General features: G+C 31.6%; 1 protein-coding gene across 2 annotated transcripts; it reads left to right on the top strand.

Annotated features, from left to right (window-relative positions):
- The first annotated feature begins 5 nt into the window (after positions 1 to 5).
- On the top strand, positions 6 to 21831 carry LOC127714235 (magnesium transporter NIPA2-like). 2 transcript variants are annotated; one of them, XM_052220277.1, is made up of 7 exons: positions 6 to 204; positions 8685 to 8742; positions 14882 to 15080; positions 15841 to 15897; positions 16830 to 16920; positions 17341 to 17501; positions 19099 to 21831. In XM_052220277.1, exons 2-7 carry the CDS (start codon positions 8716 to 8718, stop codon positions 19782 to 19784), a joined length of 1221 nt encoding a protein of 406 aa, XP_052076237.1. In that variant the 5' UTR covers positions 6 to 204; positions 8685 to 8715; the 3' UTR covers positions 19785 to 21831. The 2 variants fall into 2 exon arrangements, with proteins under 2 accessions (XP_052076237.1, XP_052076238.1); XM_052220278.1 differs by lacking the exon at positions 8685 to 8742.

Below are 21831 nucleotides of genomic sequence, written 5' to 3'. Positions count from 1 at the left end.
GGTTGAGTAAACACACAGGTAGATTCCAGGTACATTGTTTACATGAATGGACAATCCCCATATCTACTGATCAACTAAGCGTTGTTTGGACATGAGGTCACCGGTGTGGATACCGTATTTAGAACTTTAATTTTAAGAAGTACTATATTTTGAATTGACCTCGAATTCAGTTGAAAAAAAACGTTTATTTACGTCTCCAGTGAGGTAAGTAACTTTATTTTATATGTAACCAGAAATATATAATTGTAGTATATGTCTCTGATGTAACATTCCACAGTTTTTTTGTTTGTTTTTTTTTAAACTCAACATTTATTTAATTTCAACCGTGGACGTTTATCTCTGATTTCACGTATGTATTTGAATTACAGTTATTTAAGTATACGAATTATATAATTTATAGTTATTCGTTATAAAATATTCTTATTTGTTTAAATATTTTTCAAAATATTTGCCCTGCATTGTTTACTATGCATTGTCTTTATACTTGACACACCTATATTCTGGGGACCTAATATGAGGTGTCCTTCATTTCTTTATTCTGAAATTTTCTAGAGCGTATTTCTCTTTCCTTTATACTTTTTTATCATTATTCCCTATTCATTATATTTTGCCTATTTTTCTCTATTCCTTATTTTTTGGTCCATTTTTCTGTAGATTTGGCCCATAATTCTGTATTTATTAAACCCCGTCCAGACCCTCTAAATTGGAAATATGACTGGTCAATAAAATTTTGAATTTAAATAAATTTAGTAATGAATAGCGAACTCATGAATTTACATTTTTTTGAATTGAAAAGATTTTCGAGTCTTCAAATTTCTTTAATGTGACGAATAAACATACATGAGCGAGTCAAGAACCCTTGATAATTTTAGGTTGTTGACCTTTAATCTAAAATAGTAATACAAAAAAAAAGAAGAAACATTTAAAAACCAGTACCATCATCTTACTAAACGTAAATCAATTTATAGAAAAGTTGGGGTTTTTTTTATAGAGAGAGAGATACAAAGTCCTGAATAAGTCTTATTTGTATCGACTTGTCAATTTATGAGGTGGCACATTTCAAGTGATAATTGTGTTAAGCCATTCTTCGGAAATCGATAATCTCCCATTTTTATATCTTTTTTTTATATAATTAATCAATTACTCTACCTGGCTATATTGATTAACCATTGTTAACGATGAGATGCCGCCTGTGTTATATGATAAAGCTGGATATAGACCTGTTTGACAAACAAGAACAGCTCGTCTTATGTAATGTAAAAAGCAGATACAAAGAATTGTCACCAACTTTGTAATCAATAAATGATAATAATACTAAGTATATGATAATAGAAATAATACTCTTAATAATAATACAAAATAATAATACGTTTAGTAATAATAAAAATAAAAATACGATTAAAAATAATAATAATAATAATAATAATAATAATAAAACAAAACAATAATTATACTTTTGATAATAAATTAAACAACAAAATAAAATGAATCATTATAATATAATAATAATAGTAGTAAAACAGTTATTTTCAGCCACCTTATACCGTTCCCCTGTGACGCGTACTCCATCTTATTCATTATCATGAGAGATGTATTACAATACCATAGTGTCTATACTTTTATCATTTTAATCCTATTTTCAGAGAATCGATTAGAATATAATCTGACATTGAATCATTTAAATCAATTAAAATGCAATTTTCCAATCCATCTGTCACGATCATATCACAAACATACATGAAAAGTTATGCATGGAAATGATGAAATATTTTGCCAATTGTTATTTCGGTAAAGCCAATACTGATCAAAGGAAAATCCGCTCATAAATTAATTTAAGTGTTAAACGGTCATTTAAATCTTAACACCATCTGATAAGTTTGAAAAATATGGTACTCTGTCATATTTAGTATTTCAGTTATTTTTTTCCGACTTATCCACTGCGATATATTCAGTTCTGTTCAGACAATTCACTTGCAGTCAATTCAGTTCTGTTCAATAGCTTTTTCAGACAATCCAGTATGATGTTTATGTGTACAGCTAAAGCAACGAATGAACAGTCTGACTGCAAGCGAATTATCTGAACAGAACTGAATTAACCACAATTAATAAGTCTGAATATTGATTCAAAGACTGAACATGACTTAATTATTTATTGTTCAGTCTTTTCAGAGCTGTTCAGATCAAAAGACTGTTTCATATATAAATTGGTTTACTTATAACGTAGGAGCCGGGGGAGGGGAGCATGGGGGCAGTTATTTCTCCCATTTTTTGGAGAGAGAAAAATATGAAAAAGAGTAACAGATAACAATGATTAACTACGTATTATAGACTTAGAGTTTTTTTTCTGTTTGTCACATTCAGAAGTCCCCCCGATTTTTATAAGTCTATTCTCACGCCACTGCGGGTATATACAGACAATAATTATTGATGAAAATTAATTTGTAACAGATGCTCCAATTTTTAACTTGATTGTTCGTCTTGGAAATGCATGAAATATTTGCTACTCAGTCTGGGTGACAACCAAGTAAAATGTATTTCAAACTAATCTTGGTGAAGGACAATGGTATCTCGTTATAAGTAAATAAACAAATAAGTAAATAGATAAATAAACAGATAAGTAAACAAATAAATAAATTATAATACATTGTTTATGAAAAATACTCAACGTCTATCAGGAAAAAATAGCGTTCAATGATATCCGCTTTATTTCTTGCAACTTTTGCTTTAAATATCTTCTATCAAAATTTTGACATTTATCATAAACATTAAAGACCTGTTTATTTGGGGCTTATATCTTTTAAATCTTTAAATGTTTTATTATTTTTATATATGGAACAAAATGCATGTCAATCTATACATATTCTTTATTCTACTTTTTGACTTTTATTTTCTGTTTATATGGTTAGGTTACTGTTTGTTTTATTCATTCTTTTAAATGACCTTTTTATGTCAAACATTACTCACCTTAAACGACCACCTAATTAAAAGTCTGAATTAATAAAGTGCAAGAAGTTTAAAAGAGAGGCTAAGGATACCGAAGGGACTTTCAAACTCACAAGTCGAAAATAAACTGACAACGCCATGGCTAAAAAGAAAAAGACAAACAAACAACAGTACACAAAACACAACATAGAAAACCAAAGACTGAGCAACACGAACCCCGCCAAAAACTGGGGATGATCTCAGGTGCTCCGGAAGGGTAAGAAGATCCTGCTCCACATGTGGCACCCGTCGTGTTGCTCATGTTAGTACAAACCTGGTGATAAGTCTAATTCGGTAGGTCACATTCAGGGAATAGGGGACGGGATTGTAGTTACGACAATTGGAAACCATAATATAAGTTGCTTATTTGTATTGGAGTCGTACATTTGTGGAACTATTGTCGGAATGCGAGATTTTAAAATTTCACTACAAAGCGTTCGCGACCTTAAAAAATAGTGTTACCATGGTAAAAACAAAGACATGTACTATATGTCTTTGGTAAAACAAATTGATGGAATTAATTAAGGAAATAAAAGAATGTATGCAATATATAATCTGCTATGATTATATATTACCTTATAACAGTTTTGTGGGAATGCTTATATCATGTGCGTAATTTCCCAGATTATATAGTAACCTGCATGGCTTAAATTTTCTGAATCAAGTCAATCTGTGTATGTCACTCGGAATCAGGTACAAATGTTATAAATACATATGTAATATATACTTAAATTAGTTTGTCACTCGGATTATTGCATAAATGTTATTTATATGTATGTACTTTACTCAACCCTTATTTTATCATTCCACACTTAGCAGTTGCTAGATCACCAGCTCGTTGCTTAATAAACTGTTAGAGGATAAGAATGGCCTATATCGTCAAAAAATGAAAACAACACGTTATAAATTTCATATGTCCGAAGCGCTTTCCTGAATTTACCTTCATCAGGAACGCTCAAAGCCGAATATCTGAAAGCCAAGGATGAATAAAACCGAAACGGTTGAAGTCATTTATAACTAAAAAGGACCCAAAAAATAGCCAAATCCATCTAAGGCTAACTTTGCCTAAGGGAGTTGAAACCTTAGTTTCTTTATGATTTGAAAATTTATAAACGGACAATTTTAGAAAGGTTTGTTATAAATCGTGTCAGTACCGAACCGAAGTACTGACTACTGAGCTGATGATACCCTCGGGGGTCAATCACGCATTCTTTGCTACCGTTAGTGTCAAATGGGACTAAAAAACTTTTACCGTCATTGTCGCTTCGTGCTGTGCCTTCAAGCGGAGTAAAATGTATTGGGAATAACATGGGGTCTAGGGTACGAGCTCCATCCTTACTTTTTATCATTGGGCTGCAGGATTCATATTATGCATGGGTTCCGGGCTGCTTTGAGTATTGTTTTTTTGGGTTCTTGGCTCTACTGATAGAACTGCTTATTCAAAAATTAAACAAATACAAATTTGCTTATACTTCGCTACGATGGTTTACATCATATTTGGCTGACAGATATCAGATAGTATCTATTTCAAATACATTTTCAGACTTACAAAAACAAAAAACGGGTGTACCTCAAGGATCCGTTTTAGGACCTGTGTTGTTTTTAATTTTTATAAATGATCTTCCTTTGTCTAATCCTAATCATAACACCGATTTATTTGCTGATGATAGCACCATATCAGTCATTGGACAAAACAAAAGTTGTATCAGTCATAAACTTAATACGGTTTTACAAGATATTTTTAGCTGGTGTGATGACAATAAAATGGCTGTAAATGTATCTAAAACGAAGGCTATATGTATCGGCTCTAAACAGAAGCTTTCAGCTACTTCAAATGAAAACATTAATATTGCTATGAATGGACAACAAATTAAAGAAAGTACATGTGAAAAGGTTCTAGGTATTTTTGTTGATGCATCTCTATCTTGGTGTTCTCATATTGATTATATCATAAAAAGGGTTAACTCTTCTTTAGCTTTACTAAAAAGGATAAAGAAATATTTAAATCACAAAGCTAGACAAATGTTCTATAACGCTTAAGTTTTACCTCACTTAGATTATTGTTGTTCAATATGGGGAAACTGTAATAACTTTCTATTAGATAGTTTACTAAAACTGCAAAAGAGGGCAGCAAGAATAATTTTAGACGAACATGATTACACCAAACCTTCAAGCGAATTATTTCACGAATGTAACATTGTGCCGATTACACAAAGAATACATTATCATAAATCATTACTAATGTATAAGGCAAACATGGCTTAGCTCCAGAATATATGTCCAGTCTTATTGTATCAGCTTTCTGCAAACCAAAAATACAATACGAGATTTTCGTCCTCAGATAATTTTATAATTCCAAAACCAAATACAGAGTTGTATAAGTCTAGTTTCTCGTACAATGGACCAAAAGTATGGAATGCTCTTCCTGATTCAATTAAAAAATCAAACACAGTATTAGAATTTAAACATAACTACAAATCTATGTACTTTTAACATTACCATGATATTTGTACTGTAATGCCATATATAATAATTGTTTATTGTATTTAAATTGTATTACATCTTTATTTATCATTATTATTGAATATGTATTGTTTATTTTTAATGTAATTATTATTGTATTAAGAGAGCCTTATTGAAAATTGGTGTAATCCAAATGAGTTACTCTCTCTAAATAAAGATATTATTATTATTATTATTATTATAGGGCACTGGACTCCTTTGATAGGGCCCTAGGCTCCATGCAATGATATAGCTCCAAGCTCTGTTGGTAGGGATCCGGGCTCAATATACGTGGTCTCCGGGCTCAATATACGTGGTCTCCTGTCTCTTAAGGAACTAGTGGTATAGTCCGCATTATCATCACAACGTTAGCTTAAACAATTTCTTAACTTTAATCAGTCAATCGGACATTGTTCCCGGTGAAGATGTTAATGAAGCAAACATATTTCCATATATCAAAGATTGATTTTTAGGAATATACCTCGATTTTCAGTAAGGGCCTCGGTGACCGAGGGTTTTAAGTAGTTCCAGGGGCGTATCCAGCCATTTTTAAACGGGGGGGGGGGGGGGTCCCAACCCAGGATAAAGGGGGATTCCAACCATATGTCCCCATTTAACAGCGATCAACGTAAAGAAATGGGGGTTTCCAACCCCCGGAACACCCGCCCCCCCCCCCCCCCCCCCCCCCTGGATCCGCCACTGTCGTGATATAGCCAAGAGTTGTATCGTTTAACACCTACAATCAATCAATCAATTGATGTTTTGTAATCAAAGAAAAAAAATATTCCATATTCATTACCTACAAGTAAACAAATGAGTTTGAAGCACCGTTAAGAACACCACATACAATTACGTGACAGAAAAATGTACTCGATAACATCTATGTCAAGCCAAAAACCAAATGAAATATGAATCATCTCTACATTCAAAACAAACAATCTAAAATTGGCAACAAGAACTCTATTCAGTACCATGACGGAGCTCTGATTTAATATTAGAATAAAGGTTGGACAAATCTAAATACGCTGTGTTGAAATTATAGGTGAATAAATAGATACGTACTTATTAGGCTTAAATTCATTTCGATATATATTTGATCAAAACTTAAATGGAATCAAAATGTGTTAATAACACGTTGAGAAATCGTGGGAGTTAAAGTCAGTAAACATTTACCGAAGATAAACTTTCAAATATATTAACACAGTTTTAGATTGGAATAAAAACTGTCTTCGAAACTCAAACAAACAACGTATAATTTTTTTTAATTGAACATCGGGTTCATTTTTTTGTCATGTGTACAATGAGGGAACTTGAATGCAAAAAAATCCAACCGTTGGTTAATTCTCCAAACTGCGACCTTGGTTGGGGGATAAGATACTAAAATGAAATCTGAAGTGGTAGACAGCATTTTCCTAATTGCTCCTTCTAAACATTTTTGTAATAATATTAAAAAAAAAATGTATATTTGCATATTTAGATGTGTTGAATGATTTAAGTGCGGACGACACCATCACAGTGTAGACTGATATCTGGAGCCATATATAGATACACTATTTCATATAAAAAGATTAAAGTGCATTTTGCGATAAATATTCTATTTTTGACAATACATTGAGTATCAACAAAGATATTTGTTTACGATATTAATGATATTCATGATAAAAATTGATAAATTAGAGTTAAAAGTATCTTTAAAATGACTAGACAAGTAGACACATAACAAAGGTTCACCGACATTGAATTGTTTGGTTGATGTCTCGGTGGTGTTTACTACACAAGAATCTGGATTTTTTTTTTTAGGGGGGAGGGTCATTTTGATTTGGTATTCTTTAATTTATTAGATCATTCATTTTTATTCTTATTTTTTTCTTCATTGTTCTCAATTTTTTATATTTTAGCAACCCGAAATTCTCTTTTCTTTATTTTTTGTCTATTATTCTATATACTTTTTATATTTATGCAACCCGTTTTTCTCCATTTTTTCTTCTCTTTTCTTTATATTTTACATTGGAATGAAGATAGATGTTTATTTTTGTGTGTTTGGATGCTGTCTCATAGCCCTTACAAAATCTGCTGAAATTTAAAAGAAAATCTGAATAAATGATGAAATGAATTGTTGAAAATGTGTTTTAATAAATTGTGAAAAAATCCGTCTGCTGTCAGAAAATTTCTTTTGTAAACTGAAATCAACATTAAAATAAGGATGACTCCTACGTTTATCTTACCGATCGGTAAGAAACGTGAACTCGAATAAATAGGCACACAGTGTTCTCATTTTTCTCTGCATTATTTTATCTATGAAATCTGAGATATTAGACGTGAAAGTCCTCCATTGTACGTTTTAAATATATGTGCTATCAACTTTCAGTTTCAGTGGCTTTAAAGATAAACCTAGTACCAAAAACAGTAATCAGATTTAATGTTGATTGTTTATAGGAAAGGCAAGCAGCGGTTCTTTTCGAGTCTCGCTCATTATAATGCAATAGTTTTACAAAAGAATGCCTTAATTACTATAATAGTTTGTGGTTTAAAACTAATTACTCTATACTGAGAAAATGATACTGATAACAAGAATCAATATCATGTTATACCTATACACATATCAGGATACTTATAACAAATATACAATTTCGTAAAAATATCAAATTCTATCTGAATCGGATAAACTCTCCTTTTGTTTCAATATTTGATCTTTTATTAGGACAAATTGACACTTTTAAACGGGATAAAACTAGGCTTATATGTGTCATGTCGAAATGTACGTTTATATCATATTCCCCATTACAATTACGTATAACAAATTTATGTTTTTTGCTCATTGAACATATTCAGACCTTTAAACACGTCACTTGAAGAAATATCTATATGTTCTCTTATATTTCATTAAAAGTCTAAAATCAATATTAAACAACTGCTGTGTAAATTAAACTTCATAAAAAGTAAAATAACAAAAATACCGAACTCCAAGGAAAATTCAAAAAGGAAAGTCCGTTATCAAATGACAAAATTAAAAGCTCAAACACATCAAACGAATGGAAAACAACTGTCATATTCCTGACTTGGTCCGGGCATTTCCCTATGTAGAAAATGGTGGATTAAACTTGGTTTTATAGCTAGTATATATTTAACTTTCGTTTAAATTCTCCAAGGAACTGATGATTTTGAACTCCTATTTATTGTTATATTTCGATTACTTACAGATCTAAACAAGAGAAAACACGGATAAACCAAATGGTGAACTTCACATCTTTACCAGAGGTAATATCTTCATGTATAACAAAGGGAGATAATACTATAGGGGGATCAAAAATCATAAGTTGAAAAAAACAATGACTGAATGCTTTATTGCAAAGCAGTAGTTACATGCTATAGCAACACAAACATGTTTACATTGTGACACATAATAAACAGCAGAGAACAATATACTAAGATAGTACAAAAGACAAACAATCAGCTAATCAAATGTGATCTAATCTGACAAGCAGATTTCAAATATTACACAATTTTCCAATTAAGGATCTAGATTTTGTTGAATACAAATACCTTAATTTTGTCATATTTGGCCACGAACAATAGTATTTTGGTAAAAACTGATAATACCATGACCAGATAGAAAAAAAAGGAAGGACAAACAAGTCCCCAGAATACTTGTCAGAAAACGAAAGATTGGGCAACACGAAATACAAGCCACTAAATATGAATAGTGAAAGAATGAAATTTCAACACATGAATTTTGTGTTAACAAAAAAATGTCAGAATGACGTGTGAAAGGTAAAAACATAGCCACGATGCTAAAACATGAGCGGGGGTAATATACATAAATACCTGTCACAACGTTTCACATGAACAACTTTTATAAGTTGATGATTCTTAAGTATAAAATAAAAGTAAACGGAAGGACACATTCAAGGTTAAACTGAAATTAGCTGTGCACACTGGGCTTACAGGGATAAGGATGTACCTTGAACACACACAATTGTGTGGAATGGTTAAAAGCTCTTCAAAATAGTGTTAGATTTTGGATATTCAAACATTATGACCTCGAGCATCACTGAAGAGACATTTAAAAATGTCCATCTGGTGCAGTAAAATTGGAACCATTTCTGTTATCATAATAGAATTGAGAATGGAAACGGGGAATGTGTCAAAGAGACAACAACCCGTCCAAAGAGCAGACAACAGCCCAAGGCCACCAATGGGTCTTCAACACAGCGAGAAAATCCCGCACCCGGAGGAGTGCCTTAGCTGGCCCCTAAACAAAAATGTATACTAGTTCAGAGAAAATGGACGTCACACTAAACTTCGAAACATATAAATGAACCAAAATTAAAAAAACATATGAGACTAACAAAGGCCAGAGGTTCCTGTCTTGGGACAGACGCAAAAATGCGGCGGGGTTAAACATGTTTTGGGAGATCTCAACCCTCTCCCTATACCTCTAGCCAATGTAGAATAAAAAACACACAGCAATACGCTCAGTAAAACTAAGTTTAAAAGATGTCCGAGCCCGATGTTAGAATAGGTAACCGAAGAAACTAAGCAAAATGACAATAAGTCTATTTTTAGCTCACCTGGCCGAAGGGCCAAGTGAGCTTTTCTCATCACTTGGCGTCCGTCGTCCGTCGTCCGTCGTCGTCGTCGTTAGCTTTTTACAAAAATCTTCTCCTCTGAAACCACTCGGCCAAATTTAACCAAACTTGGCCACAATCGTCATTAGGGTATCTAGTTTAAAAAATGTGTCCGATGACCCCGCCAACCAACCAAGATGGCCGCCATGGCTAAAAATAGAACAAGGGTAAAATGTAGATTTTGGCTTATATCTCTGAAACCAAAGCATTTAGAGTAAATCTGACAAAAACTGATTATCAGGTCAAGATCTATCTGCCTTAAAATTTTCAGACAAATCTGACAACCTGTTGTTGGGTTGCTGCCCCTGAATTGGTAATTTTAAGGAAATTTTGCAGTTTTTGGTTATTATCTTGAATATTATTATAGATAGAGATAAACTGTAAACAGCAATAATGTTCAGCAAAGTAAGATCTACAAATAAGTTGTCATGACCAAAATTGTCAGTCGACCCCTTTACGAGTTATTGCCCTTAATAGTCAATTTTTAACAATTTTTTGTAAATTTTTGTAATCTTTTACAAAAATCTTCTTCTCTGAAACTACTGAGACAAATTTAACCATACTTGGCCATAATCAGTCATACTTGGCCATAATCATTATTAGGGTATCTAGTTTAAAAAATTTGTCCGATGATCCCGCCTATCAACCATCATGGCCGACTTGGTTAAAAATAGAACATAGGGGTAAAATGCAGTTTTTGGTTTATATCTCTGAAACTAAAGCATTTAGAGCAAATCTGACAGGTGGCAAAAATGTTCATCCGATTTAGATTTATCTGCCCTGAAATTTTTTTAGACGAATTCGACAACCCGTTGCTGGGTTGCTGCCCCTGAGTTAGTAATTTTACAAAAATTTTGCAGTTTTTTGTTATTATCTTAGATATCATTATAATATCTAATATCTAATACTATTAATTATGATTTTAACCTTATTTTACATGATTTCCAAAGCATCAGTAAATATAGGTGAGCGACACAGGCTCTTGAGAGCCTCTAGTTCTTTGCGTTATGCTTTTATAAGTTTGTATTTTTTTTGGCAGCTAGAAATGACCATCCAGCTTGCATATGTTGGCTTAAAACTTTTTATTTTAGCTTTATCTTGATTCTCTGCTATCTTAGAAAAATCTTTATTTAAGGGTCTGGATGTGGAATCCTTCTATTCTGTATTCTTTAATTTTATTAGCCATTTTTCTCTTTCCTTTACAAGTTTTGCCAAGTATTGTCTATTTTGTAAATTTAACACCCCATTATTCTCTACTCTTTATTTTTTTTTCCTACTTTTCTCTATTCTTCATGTTTTGGGTCAAGTTTTCTGTAGAATTAGACAATTATTCTCTATTCGGTAAACCCAATCTAGACTAGCAAAATGACCTTGCAGATAACTGAACTGTGAAAGGATTAATATTATTTTTACATTTCATAAAAGATACGAATTCGACACATGACAATGAATATGTATTTACTTCTATGGCGTCAGGTAACTTTTTTGTTTTCAATGAGGTAAATTCAGTTCTATTATTTTTTTTCTCAATGCTGTTTAGTATAAGGATTAAGCCTTTTTAGAAATCTAATGGAATTTGGAGAATGTATCATATAATAATATTTAAACCCCATCGTTCATCTAAATCAGACGTGAGACACAATTTTTTTTCCCACCAGAATGTTAGTACTGTGATCCAATGTTCCAATAGCGGACCAATTGTTTAACACATTTAGGTTGAACAAGTTGTATATTAATGCATAAAGCCATATATGTAATTGTCAAACAAGTACAGCTGAAGCCCGCCGCCGGGTGCGGGATTTTCTCGCTGTGTTGAAGACCCATTGGTGGCCTTGTGCTGTTTTCTGCTCTTTGGTCAGGTTGTTGTCTCTTTGACACATTCCCCATTTCCATTCTCAATTTTACAATAATTATTTATTTAATAAGTTATTTATTCACATCGATGGTTGGCAAGACTTCCTTCCGAAGCCCCTTTCATGTTTGTCTGTGCTTATCTCGTCAACAGAGGGGATTTAAAAGGTTGTTATTTACGTAATGTCCAGTAACACATATTTTAGGACTATATACATTTATAGAATGACTTTTTGTACTTTTATTTTCAATACTGAGCATCTAGATAAGTAAAATAGTTAAAGGCACTTTAATAAGATATTAAAAAAGTAATACATATTTTTGTAATACGAAATTAAATTTATGTGATATATATACTATTATTTTTATATTATCTGATCGATACATTACTTATTACTGGGTTTATGGTATTTTAGCACGTAGCTACGTAAAATATTTAAACAACATATATCAATGAGGGCATTCCGGTGTATTGCTGCGGCGCCTAGATTTCCATTACGTAACTTTCGTGTTGGGATTGTAACCGATCTATAAACATGATAAATACGCGGACATTATCGAGTGCAAAATAACATTCCTTATCGCTTGTTATAAATTCATTTTTTTCAATGGATACTCCTAAAAACATTTTTTTTAGAACATAAATTAATAATATGAAAATGTTTTGTCGTTAGACATATATATATATAAGTAAAAAATCTTTAATATCTATGCACACGTACAGAAAATGTGTGTTAACGCATGCGGAAGAATATCTCAAGAACGTCTGCAATCTCCCATGCAGAGTTATCGGTCCTCGCTCTCTCTCAAGGACCGATAACTCTGCATTGGAGATTGAAAGTTTGGCGGGAAAATATGAATGCCTACTGAAATCCAATCTATTAGAAAAATCGAATTATTACAGAAGAGTGTCCACCATGCACTTGCACTGCACTATTATTAATATAGTAGAATAGAATAATATACAAATGGATGAAAATTATATATACATGTAACTGTAATATACAAATATTAATATACTATATAACAACAAACCAGAGTATACTGATTTGTATCACTTCAATATCATATTTATTACGGTGAGGTTGAATTCCCTGTCATTTATTTATCATCCACGCACGAACTTGTCTAAGAAAAATAAATTATATCTGTACATAAACCTCACTTTCAGGTATAGAGATGTAATTTTTTTTTCTGAGACAAGTGCTTGTGACCATCCACAAGAACTTGCAGTCATCCGATGTTCAGTAATTCAGTACTTTGATTATTTTATGTAACGAAATTACTAGTTTTAATCAAAATAGACTTGAAAAATTTGATATGCCCCTTGGTTGTAAAAATCAATGACCGTCACATTTTCTGACTTAACGTTGAATTGTTTATTTAATAAACAAGTTTTGAAATATTAAACTTGTTTAGTTAAAAGATCAAGTATAATACAATCAGAATATGATAGGTTCTTACTAGCCAGCAGTGGTCAAGAAGTTGTACTCGAGACAAAATCTGCAGGTTGATAATAATTTGATTTAAAACAATAATGCAAATCAGTGACTAATACTGAAAATCAGTTACTTATACTGAAAATCAGTTACTTATACTGAAAATCGGTTACTTATATACTGAAAATCAGTTACTAATACTGAAAATCAGTTACTAATACTAAAAATCAGTTACTAATACTGATTATCAGTGACAAATACTAAAAATCGGTTACTTATATACTGAAAATCAGTGACTCATACTAAAAATAAGTTATTTATACTGAAAATCAGTTACTTATGCTGAAAATCAGTTACTTATACTAAAAATCAGTTACTTATACTGAAAATCAGTTACTAATACTGAAAATCAGTTACTAATACTAAAAATCAGTTACCAATACTGATTATCAGTGACAAATACTAAAAATCGGTAACTTATATACTGAAAATCAGTGACTCATACAAATAATAAGTTATTTATACTGAAAATCAGTTACTTATGCTGAAAATCAGTTACTTATACTGAAAATCAGTTTTTGATACTGAAAATTAGTGACCCGAAATATTAAACTTGTTTAGTATAATACAATCAGAATATGGATATGTTCCTACAAGCCAGCAGTGGTCAAGAAGTTGTACTTTAGACAAAATCAGCAAGTTGATAATAATTTGATTTGAAACAATAATTCAAATCAGTAACTAATACTGAAAATCAGGTATTAATTCTGTAAATCAGGTAATAATACTGAAAATCTGTTACTTCCGGTAATACTGAAAATCGGTTATTAATTATATAATACTGAAAATTGGTTACTTATACTGAAAATCAGTTACTTATACTGAAAATCAGGTATAAATTCAGAAATTAGGTACTTATACTGAAACTCATTGACTTATTCTGAAAATCAGTTACTTATACTGAAAATCAGTTACTCATACTGAAAATCGGTATTAATACTGAAAATCGGGTATTAATACTGAAAATCAGTTACTAATACTAAAAATCAGTTAAAATTACTAAAAATCTGTTACTTATACTGAAAATCAGTGACAAATACTGTTGTCTCATTCAGTTTAGCAATCATACCACATCTTTTCATTTTTACACTGTAAAAATGAAAACAAAACGTTCTTGTATCCGAAGCGTTTGTCTGGGTTTATCTTCATCAGGAACGCCCAAAGCCAAATATTTGAAAGCGAAGGATGTAAATGTTCATATTCTTAGTTTTCCTTTCGTATTTCGTGTAAAGTCGCCTATTTGCAGTCATACAACCATACGGATACATTTTTACTTACCTGTGATCTTTTTGTACAGAAGATGCTGTTTATATTTACATATGCACGTGTGTACATCTGTATGTTTGTGCCACGACAAACATAAAGCAGTTTGTTTTAATAAGAAAATGTCTTATTCATATATTCCATCTTATCTTACAGATGTCTGGCCCTAACTCTACTCAATCACCACTTCCAAACGTAACAGAGCCAACAGAACATATCGTATCCGACGAAGATATCTATGGTTTCTGGATTGGCTTTAGTTTAGCCGTCATCTCAAACGCATTCATTGGCAGCAGTTTTATCTTTAAGAAACGTGGATTAATTCGAATCGCAAAAAAGAGAGGAACACGAGCCGGTAAGTTAAAACTAAGTTAAAACTAAGAAACGGACTAGAACTAACATTTTATCAATCTTTAAAACAAAACCAAAGATGTTTCCGAGAGACAAAATCTAATGTATTTATCCTATCAACAAAAGCAATTTTAACCGTGAAAATAGTCATCTCAATGACACGCTTATTGGCGATCTGTTTCATAAATTGCAACTATTTTAAAAAAAGTTTGTCTTCGTTTAATATTATATGCAGCTTACTGTTCCATTCATAAAAAAGTCGTTTGCAACACAGGCGCTTGGGGCATGGAAATTTTTGTTTTCTAGTATATATTTTCATATATATTATCTTAATAGTCTATAACATTTTACTTTATTTAATGTGTTTTGCTCTTCTCCATACAAAATTACAATGTTGCCCCCCCCCCCCCCCCTATGTGGGGAAATAAGAATAGAGTTGCCTGTATATATAAACTACTGTTGTTGTCATTTCGGATGGATACGAGCAAGAACACTTTGAACAAATGAAAATAAGCTAAATCCACTAAAAAACATAACTTAGACACAAAACAAGAGAAAGAAAATAAGGGGTCCATGCCCCAATCGCCTGTGGTTTGCTCTGAGGGTGGACTCCAATCTCGCAAAAGTTCCTGAATTATTTACTTGCTATATTATGTTTATTTTTTGATTTTATGCATTATGATATTTGTTTAATTTATATGCCGACAACCCCTCGGGGATAGAATGTGCATTTATGATAAATAAAAAAATAAATAAAATTGCAGATCAAGGTGGATATGGTTATCTGAAAGAATGGCTGTGGTGGCTCGGAATGTTCCTTAGTAAGTAACTATAGCAAAAAATACATATGTGTCTACTGCATGATAGGGATTGTAATGTGAACTATCGGGGCTACTTGTCAAAATGTTTGTTTAAAATACGTCAATGTAAAAAAAAAAATCGACTTTTTTGTATGATGCTTTGAAACTGGGAGAGTGCGAGGTTTATCGAGCCATTCAAATGTTTCGTGCCGAATACAAAAAGTTAACATTTTTCTGACATTGACCTAATATTGTTTTTATACTGCAGCTAAACAATTGCTGTAATTATATTTTTGAAAATGTCACAAAGAATAAAAAAATTTTGCCACTATTAAAAGAACCCAAGAAAAAGAGTAAGAAAAAGTTACGTGACATGAAATCTACATTGCACGAAATATCCCATTGTTATTGTATATCGCAAGATAAAGACAACAGGAAGTATTCTAGCTGCAGTTTAAAAGTTGAATACATGTATTATTTAAATGCAATCACTCCGTTTATGTAAATGGAATGAGGTTTAAATACTTTTTCACGAGACAACAACAAAACCAAACTGTGATATACATATTTAGATATATTCTCATGAATTTTACTTTGAGATAACATAAATAAGCTTGTTTTAAAAGAGAGACTAAATGGCGGGGTCTTTTTTTTATATTCTTTACCTAATACTGCATAACAGAAGTTAATTAAGATTCGTTTATTAGAGACAATTTGTAAACTAAACTGCACTAAGTCTTATTAAAAAGATATTTTAATTGCTAAATTATACCTATATGGGCCAAGCAATAACAAATAAAATACATACATGTACAAAAATACCACAAATGAACATTTAACCAAATAAAATTGTAAGATTTTTTTAATATTTACTACACTGTACTAGTATTGTTTTTCTGAACGATTTGTGCTTTGAATTATATAACTGCTAAATTAACTATGTATTATTTTAGTGATTTTCGGAGAAATACTCAATTTTGTTGCCTACGCATTTGCCCCAGCGACATTGGTTACACCTCTGGGTGCTCTGAGTGTTATTGTGGCGTAAGTACAACCTTACAATATGCATATGTCTAGTTAATAACACGGAAGGCCGCAATAATAATACATATAATATCGTTGAATATAAAAATAAGAAGATGTGGTATGATTGCCAATGAGACAACTCTTCACCAAAGACCGAACGACATAGAAGCTAGGTCACCGTACGGCTGTACAAATGTAAAACAATTTAAACGAGAAAACTAACGACCTGTTTTATGTACAAAACAATTTCTGTTTTCATAATATTGGGGATTTTGTTGAGTGAATCTGTTTTTATCGCTTAGTTTCAGCAATTCATTATTATCTATGTACAGGTTTTTTAAATTACACATAAGTTGAAAAATGAATGATAATATAATGAACTATCAAACCTTGGTTATTTTCATCTGTTTGTTAATCAACAATTCCCTCCCGTTTCAGAGCTGTTATGTCCTCAATGTTTCTGAAAGAAAGACTCAATATAATAGGTAAAGTGAGTTGTGGATTGTGTGTGATCGGATCAACTGTCATGGTGATGCATTCTCCCAAAGAAACCAAAGTTCACACAATGGATGAAATGTTAGAGAAAGTTCAAGAGCCAGGTAATATATTTATAATTTTATTAGTCAATGCAGAATCCGTGTTGCATTATGACTTAGAACCTTTCAATTTTTCACGTTTTGCTTGGTCCTGCCGTCATTTTCTAGGAAACTGAGAGACTGCAAAACATGAATGAGGGTCTGGATGTGGATACTTTTTTCATTTCTGTATTTTGATTTTTAAGCCATTTTTCTCTATTCTTTATTTGTTTTGCCCATTATTATTCTATTTCTTTTATATATATTTTTGCACATGTTGTTACAATTTTAGCCCTTTTTTCTATTCTTTATTTTTTGGTCAATTATTCTCTATTCTGTGAACCACAACAAGACCCTCGTGAATTACACGGACAAAAACGTTAGTCAAATTATACAAACATATTTTGCAAACTGCTCCTTTAGCAGACATTGAACTCATATATATATATATATATATCGCCAAGTTACAGGCTTTTTTTTATATATAAGCAGATCTTTTTTTAAGTCTATTTTTGTGATATAGGTCCTCACCTTTTTCAGGTATGTATACATCTGTTTGGGTTTTAACGTTCCTGATGAAAATAAATACAGAAAAGCTCTTCTGGCCCACGAAATGTATTAAGTGTAATTTTCATTTTGTTCAAGTTTTTATCTCGCCTGCGATGAAAGTCGCGGAAAGCGAGACATAGGGGTTGCTTTTCCGGCGACGACGACGAATGCGTCAACAATTGTTAAGTTTTCTGCTTAAGTTAGTTTGATAGGAACTACTTGTGATAGATCAATGATATTTTGTATGAAGTTGCATTTATATATCAGTACATATCAGTTTGACGACTATTTTGAGGCCCTGACCCCTAGGACATGGTCCAGTGACTTTGAATTAATAAGCAATTTTCAATGTTCATTTTTTCTGCTTAAGTCAGCTTGATAAGAACTACTTGTGATAGATCAATGATATTTTGTATAAAGTTGCATTACTATCAGTACACATCAGTTTGAAGACTATTTTGAGGCCCTGGCCCCTAGGACATGTTCCAGTGACTTTGAATCTATTTCCAATTTTCAATGTTAAGTTTTTCTGCTTAACGAAGTTATATTGATAGGAACTACTTACAATAAACAACGAAATTTTCTATAAAGTTACATTACTGTCTGTACATCTCAGTTTGTCGACCACTTTCAAGCCCTGCCCACTAGATCATAGTCCAGTGACTGAATTAATAAGCAATGTTGCTGTCCATCAGATTGTCTTTTTTCTGAATTATATGCCGATAGGCCAGACATATCTGTGTGTCAACAGTTTATTATTTATTCATTCATTTTAAAAATGCCTTCAATAAAATGAGATGAAATTAGAAAATCGTATATTTTTTATAATAAAAAAATATATGGAGATAGAAGATACCGAAGTGAAATAAGAACTCAAAGGTCAAAGACTGTGAAAACCATGGTAAAAAAAAAACAAAAAAATAACGTAGCGTCTAACAACAGTTTTCGAAACACTTCATAAAAACTAAAGACTTAGCAACAGGTGCTCCGGAAACGTTAGTTAATATGTTTAATTTGAAAAAGAATTCTTTGCTTATTTATTTTATTAATTATTCATTTATTCATTTTGTAGGTTTCATCGTATTTTGTCTGCTACTTTTGGTAATATCAATGGTTTTCATGATATATCTAGCACCTCGATATGGAAGTAAATCTGTGATGATTTACGTCACAATCTGCGCAACTCTCGGCGCTTTTACTGTGATGGGTTGTAAAGGAATGGGTGTAGCCGTTACACAGACAATAAAAGGGGACCAGCAATTCACGAACTGGTTTACTTATCTAATGCTTGCAATAGTGATCACGTGTATATTAGTACAGTTAAATTTCCTTAATCGTGCTTTAGATATATTTAACACTGCGGTAGTGACTCCAATTTATTACGTTCTTTTTACGTCATGTGTAGTATCTTTATCAGCCGTTTTGTTCAAAGACTTTTTCTACATGGATTGGAAGGATATATTATCTTTCTTCTTAGGTTTTATCACTGTAGTGGGTGGAATCTTTCTACTCAATGCCTTTAAATACATGAACATATCCCTGAAAAATCTACCCAAAGCACACAAAAAGGACACGGATAAGCAGGATGAAAACGCCAACGTGTCAGTCAATGGTGATATCATGAGTCACACAGACGACGAGGAGGATGCCGACACTTACCAAAGACTTGCAAATAGTCATAGTGTGGCCAGCATGGACCATATTGAATTTGAAATTGATACAAATCTGAAGAGACAAACAAGGATCCTAAGTGAATGAGAAAAATTAAGACTAGTCGAGCTGTCCTTGTAATGATACCAAAGAGATTAATGCGGTTCCTGAATGAGAAAAAGTATGAATAATCGAGGTGTCCTTTTAATGTTTCAATTCTAAAGAGATAAATGTTGATCTTAATTGAATGAAAAAAAGTATGACCAGTCGAGTTGTTCTTGTAAACCATGACATCGATGCCTTGTCAGGACTAGAAAAGGAATATGGTCTTGTTTGCTTTATAATCTCTAAATCAATCTTTCCGAAGGCTTATTTGAACGCTAGCCAACTTTTTTTCCGAAATAACAATCCAAGGGAAAAAAATCCGAATTGAGTTTGAATAAAATGATCTCATCAAAAGGCAAATTATCAGGGAAAATGCATTTTTATGAAAACATAAAACTTTGGTGTACCTCTGTTTTGCTGAAATAACAGAATGTGACACACTGGTGAAAAGAATATTGAATGAATTTTTATAGTCCCTCTTGTACAGTATGCTATAAGCATCAAAATATTAGATACAATAAGAGACTTTGTTATAAGACAATCATGTTGCAAGATTTGTTATATTTACAGAGACCGTACTTTTTATTTTTTATATTCTTTTATTTCTTTTTGTTGTTCTTGTAATTTTATGTTGTATTACATTGTTTTAATTCCATTATCCCAAATTCTGACCTTTTCCGGGTGTTTTGATACATGCTATTTGAATCGATCCAATAACTATGTCTTATGTTTTTATGTAAGAAAATCTGTTGTTAATGTTTAATTGATTACAAAACTGTTACAAAAATAAATTGGACATTAAAGAAAATGTTTCATTGTCTCAAGAACAATATTTCCATTTTAAAATTTAGTTTTTACCTACATGTTATATTAAAAAAGAACTGAAATGGCTTAGAGTATACTAAAAAGATAAAATCTGGGGCACAGTAGCCCAATTCATATAAATTGCCATTGCACCCTACATATGAGCAACATTATTCGAAACTGCGTCCTCACATTCGACCATTATTTTGGCAAAACATATTGGTTGAGTTTATGGTGTAATCCCTTCCGGGTCATCCAGACTAATGTCGTTGTAAGAAACTAACATTTTTCTTACTAACTAGCTTGATTTTATTTATTTTTTTAGATACATTTTTATAGTATTTTTACACGAGTCAGAATGTATATTGGATATGTTTCTACATACAATTCACCAAAACTTGCAAACATATGAATTTTTTCTTATTTTATTACAAACCATTCCGTTATCTTTTTGAATGCATTTATGTAAATTTAAGATTATATTAAACATATGAACGGGTTTTATTTTTAGTTTACATAGCAATATTACATCATACCTTTTTTACGCATTGATATATATTTATTTTTATTTGTTATGACTTTTAAGTTCACCTTTTATACAACAAGCATTCTACTTATTCTAACCACAAGAAAACCGTTTTTAACTAGTAAGACATAAGACACCAAACATTTATCTTTTGTGTGGGGATTACGTTTTTTCTTGTCTGGACAAATTTTTGTTTTCGGTTTTAATAAAAATAACAAACTTTTTTCATTTATCTACAGGAACAGAAATGTAAATGTTGTATTTAAATTTCCTCCCTAATTTTAATAGAAATAAGCTATTTTTTTCACTTCCCTTCACGAAATTTAGAATCAAACAAAATATTGAAAAAAAAAACAACAAAAAAACATCCCTCTCCCCAAATCCACCCACAAATAAACACAGTTAAGATAAATGGTCGGTGCCTTAGTCAGTTAAAACATGAAAAGACAAATTTACAGTTTTTAATGAAACCCAAGCACCATTACTTGAAAGATCATTTTAAAGGTATTTGAATGGTTGCTGGTATATTTATAAACTTCTGAAAGTCCCATAATTACTTTTGTGTGAAGGACGTTATGGGTATTGTTTTGAACTAAAAAAGGATATTTTTTTTTCTGTTGTAAACAGACATATATTTATTCTGTGACTTCTATTAGAAATTTATTTGTTTCAATTTTATTTTGATATTAGTATATACAATTAAAAGGGTAATTAATATTA

Source organism: Mytilus californianus, unplaced genomic scaffold (genome assembly GCF_021869535.1).
Source record: "Mytilus californianus isolate M0D057914Y unplaced genomic scaffold, xbMytCali1.0.p SCAF_9, whole genome shotgun sequence".
NCBI lineage: Eukaryota > Metazoa > Mollusca > Bivalvia > Mytilida > Mytilidae > Mytilus > Mytilus californianus.
The sequence above is the reverse complement of the archived record's forward strand: the minus strand, read 5'-3'. Positions and strand labels throughout refer to the sequence as shown.

Coding starts and splice junctions, on each gene's coding strand:
- LOC127714235 (XM_052220277.1), top strand. CDS start 8,716: ATGGTGAACTTCACATCTTTACCAGAG. Junction 15,898..16,829: donor GTGGCTCGGAATGTTCCTTA/GTAAGTAACTAT, acceptor GTATTATTTTAG/TGATTTTCGGAGAAATACTC. Junction 16,921..17,340: donor GCTCTGAGTGTTATTGTGGC/GTAAGTACAACC, acceptor CTCCCGTTTCAG/AGCTGTTATGTCCTCAATGT.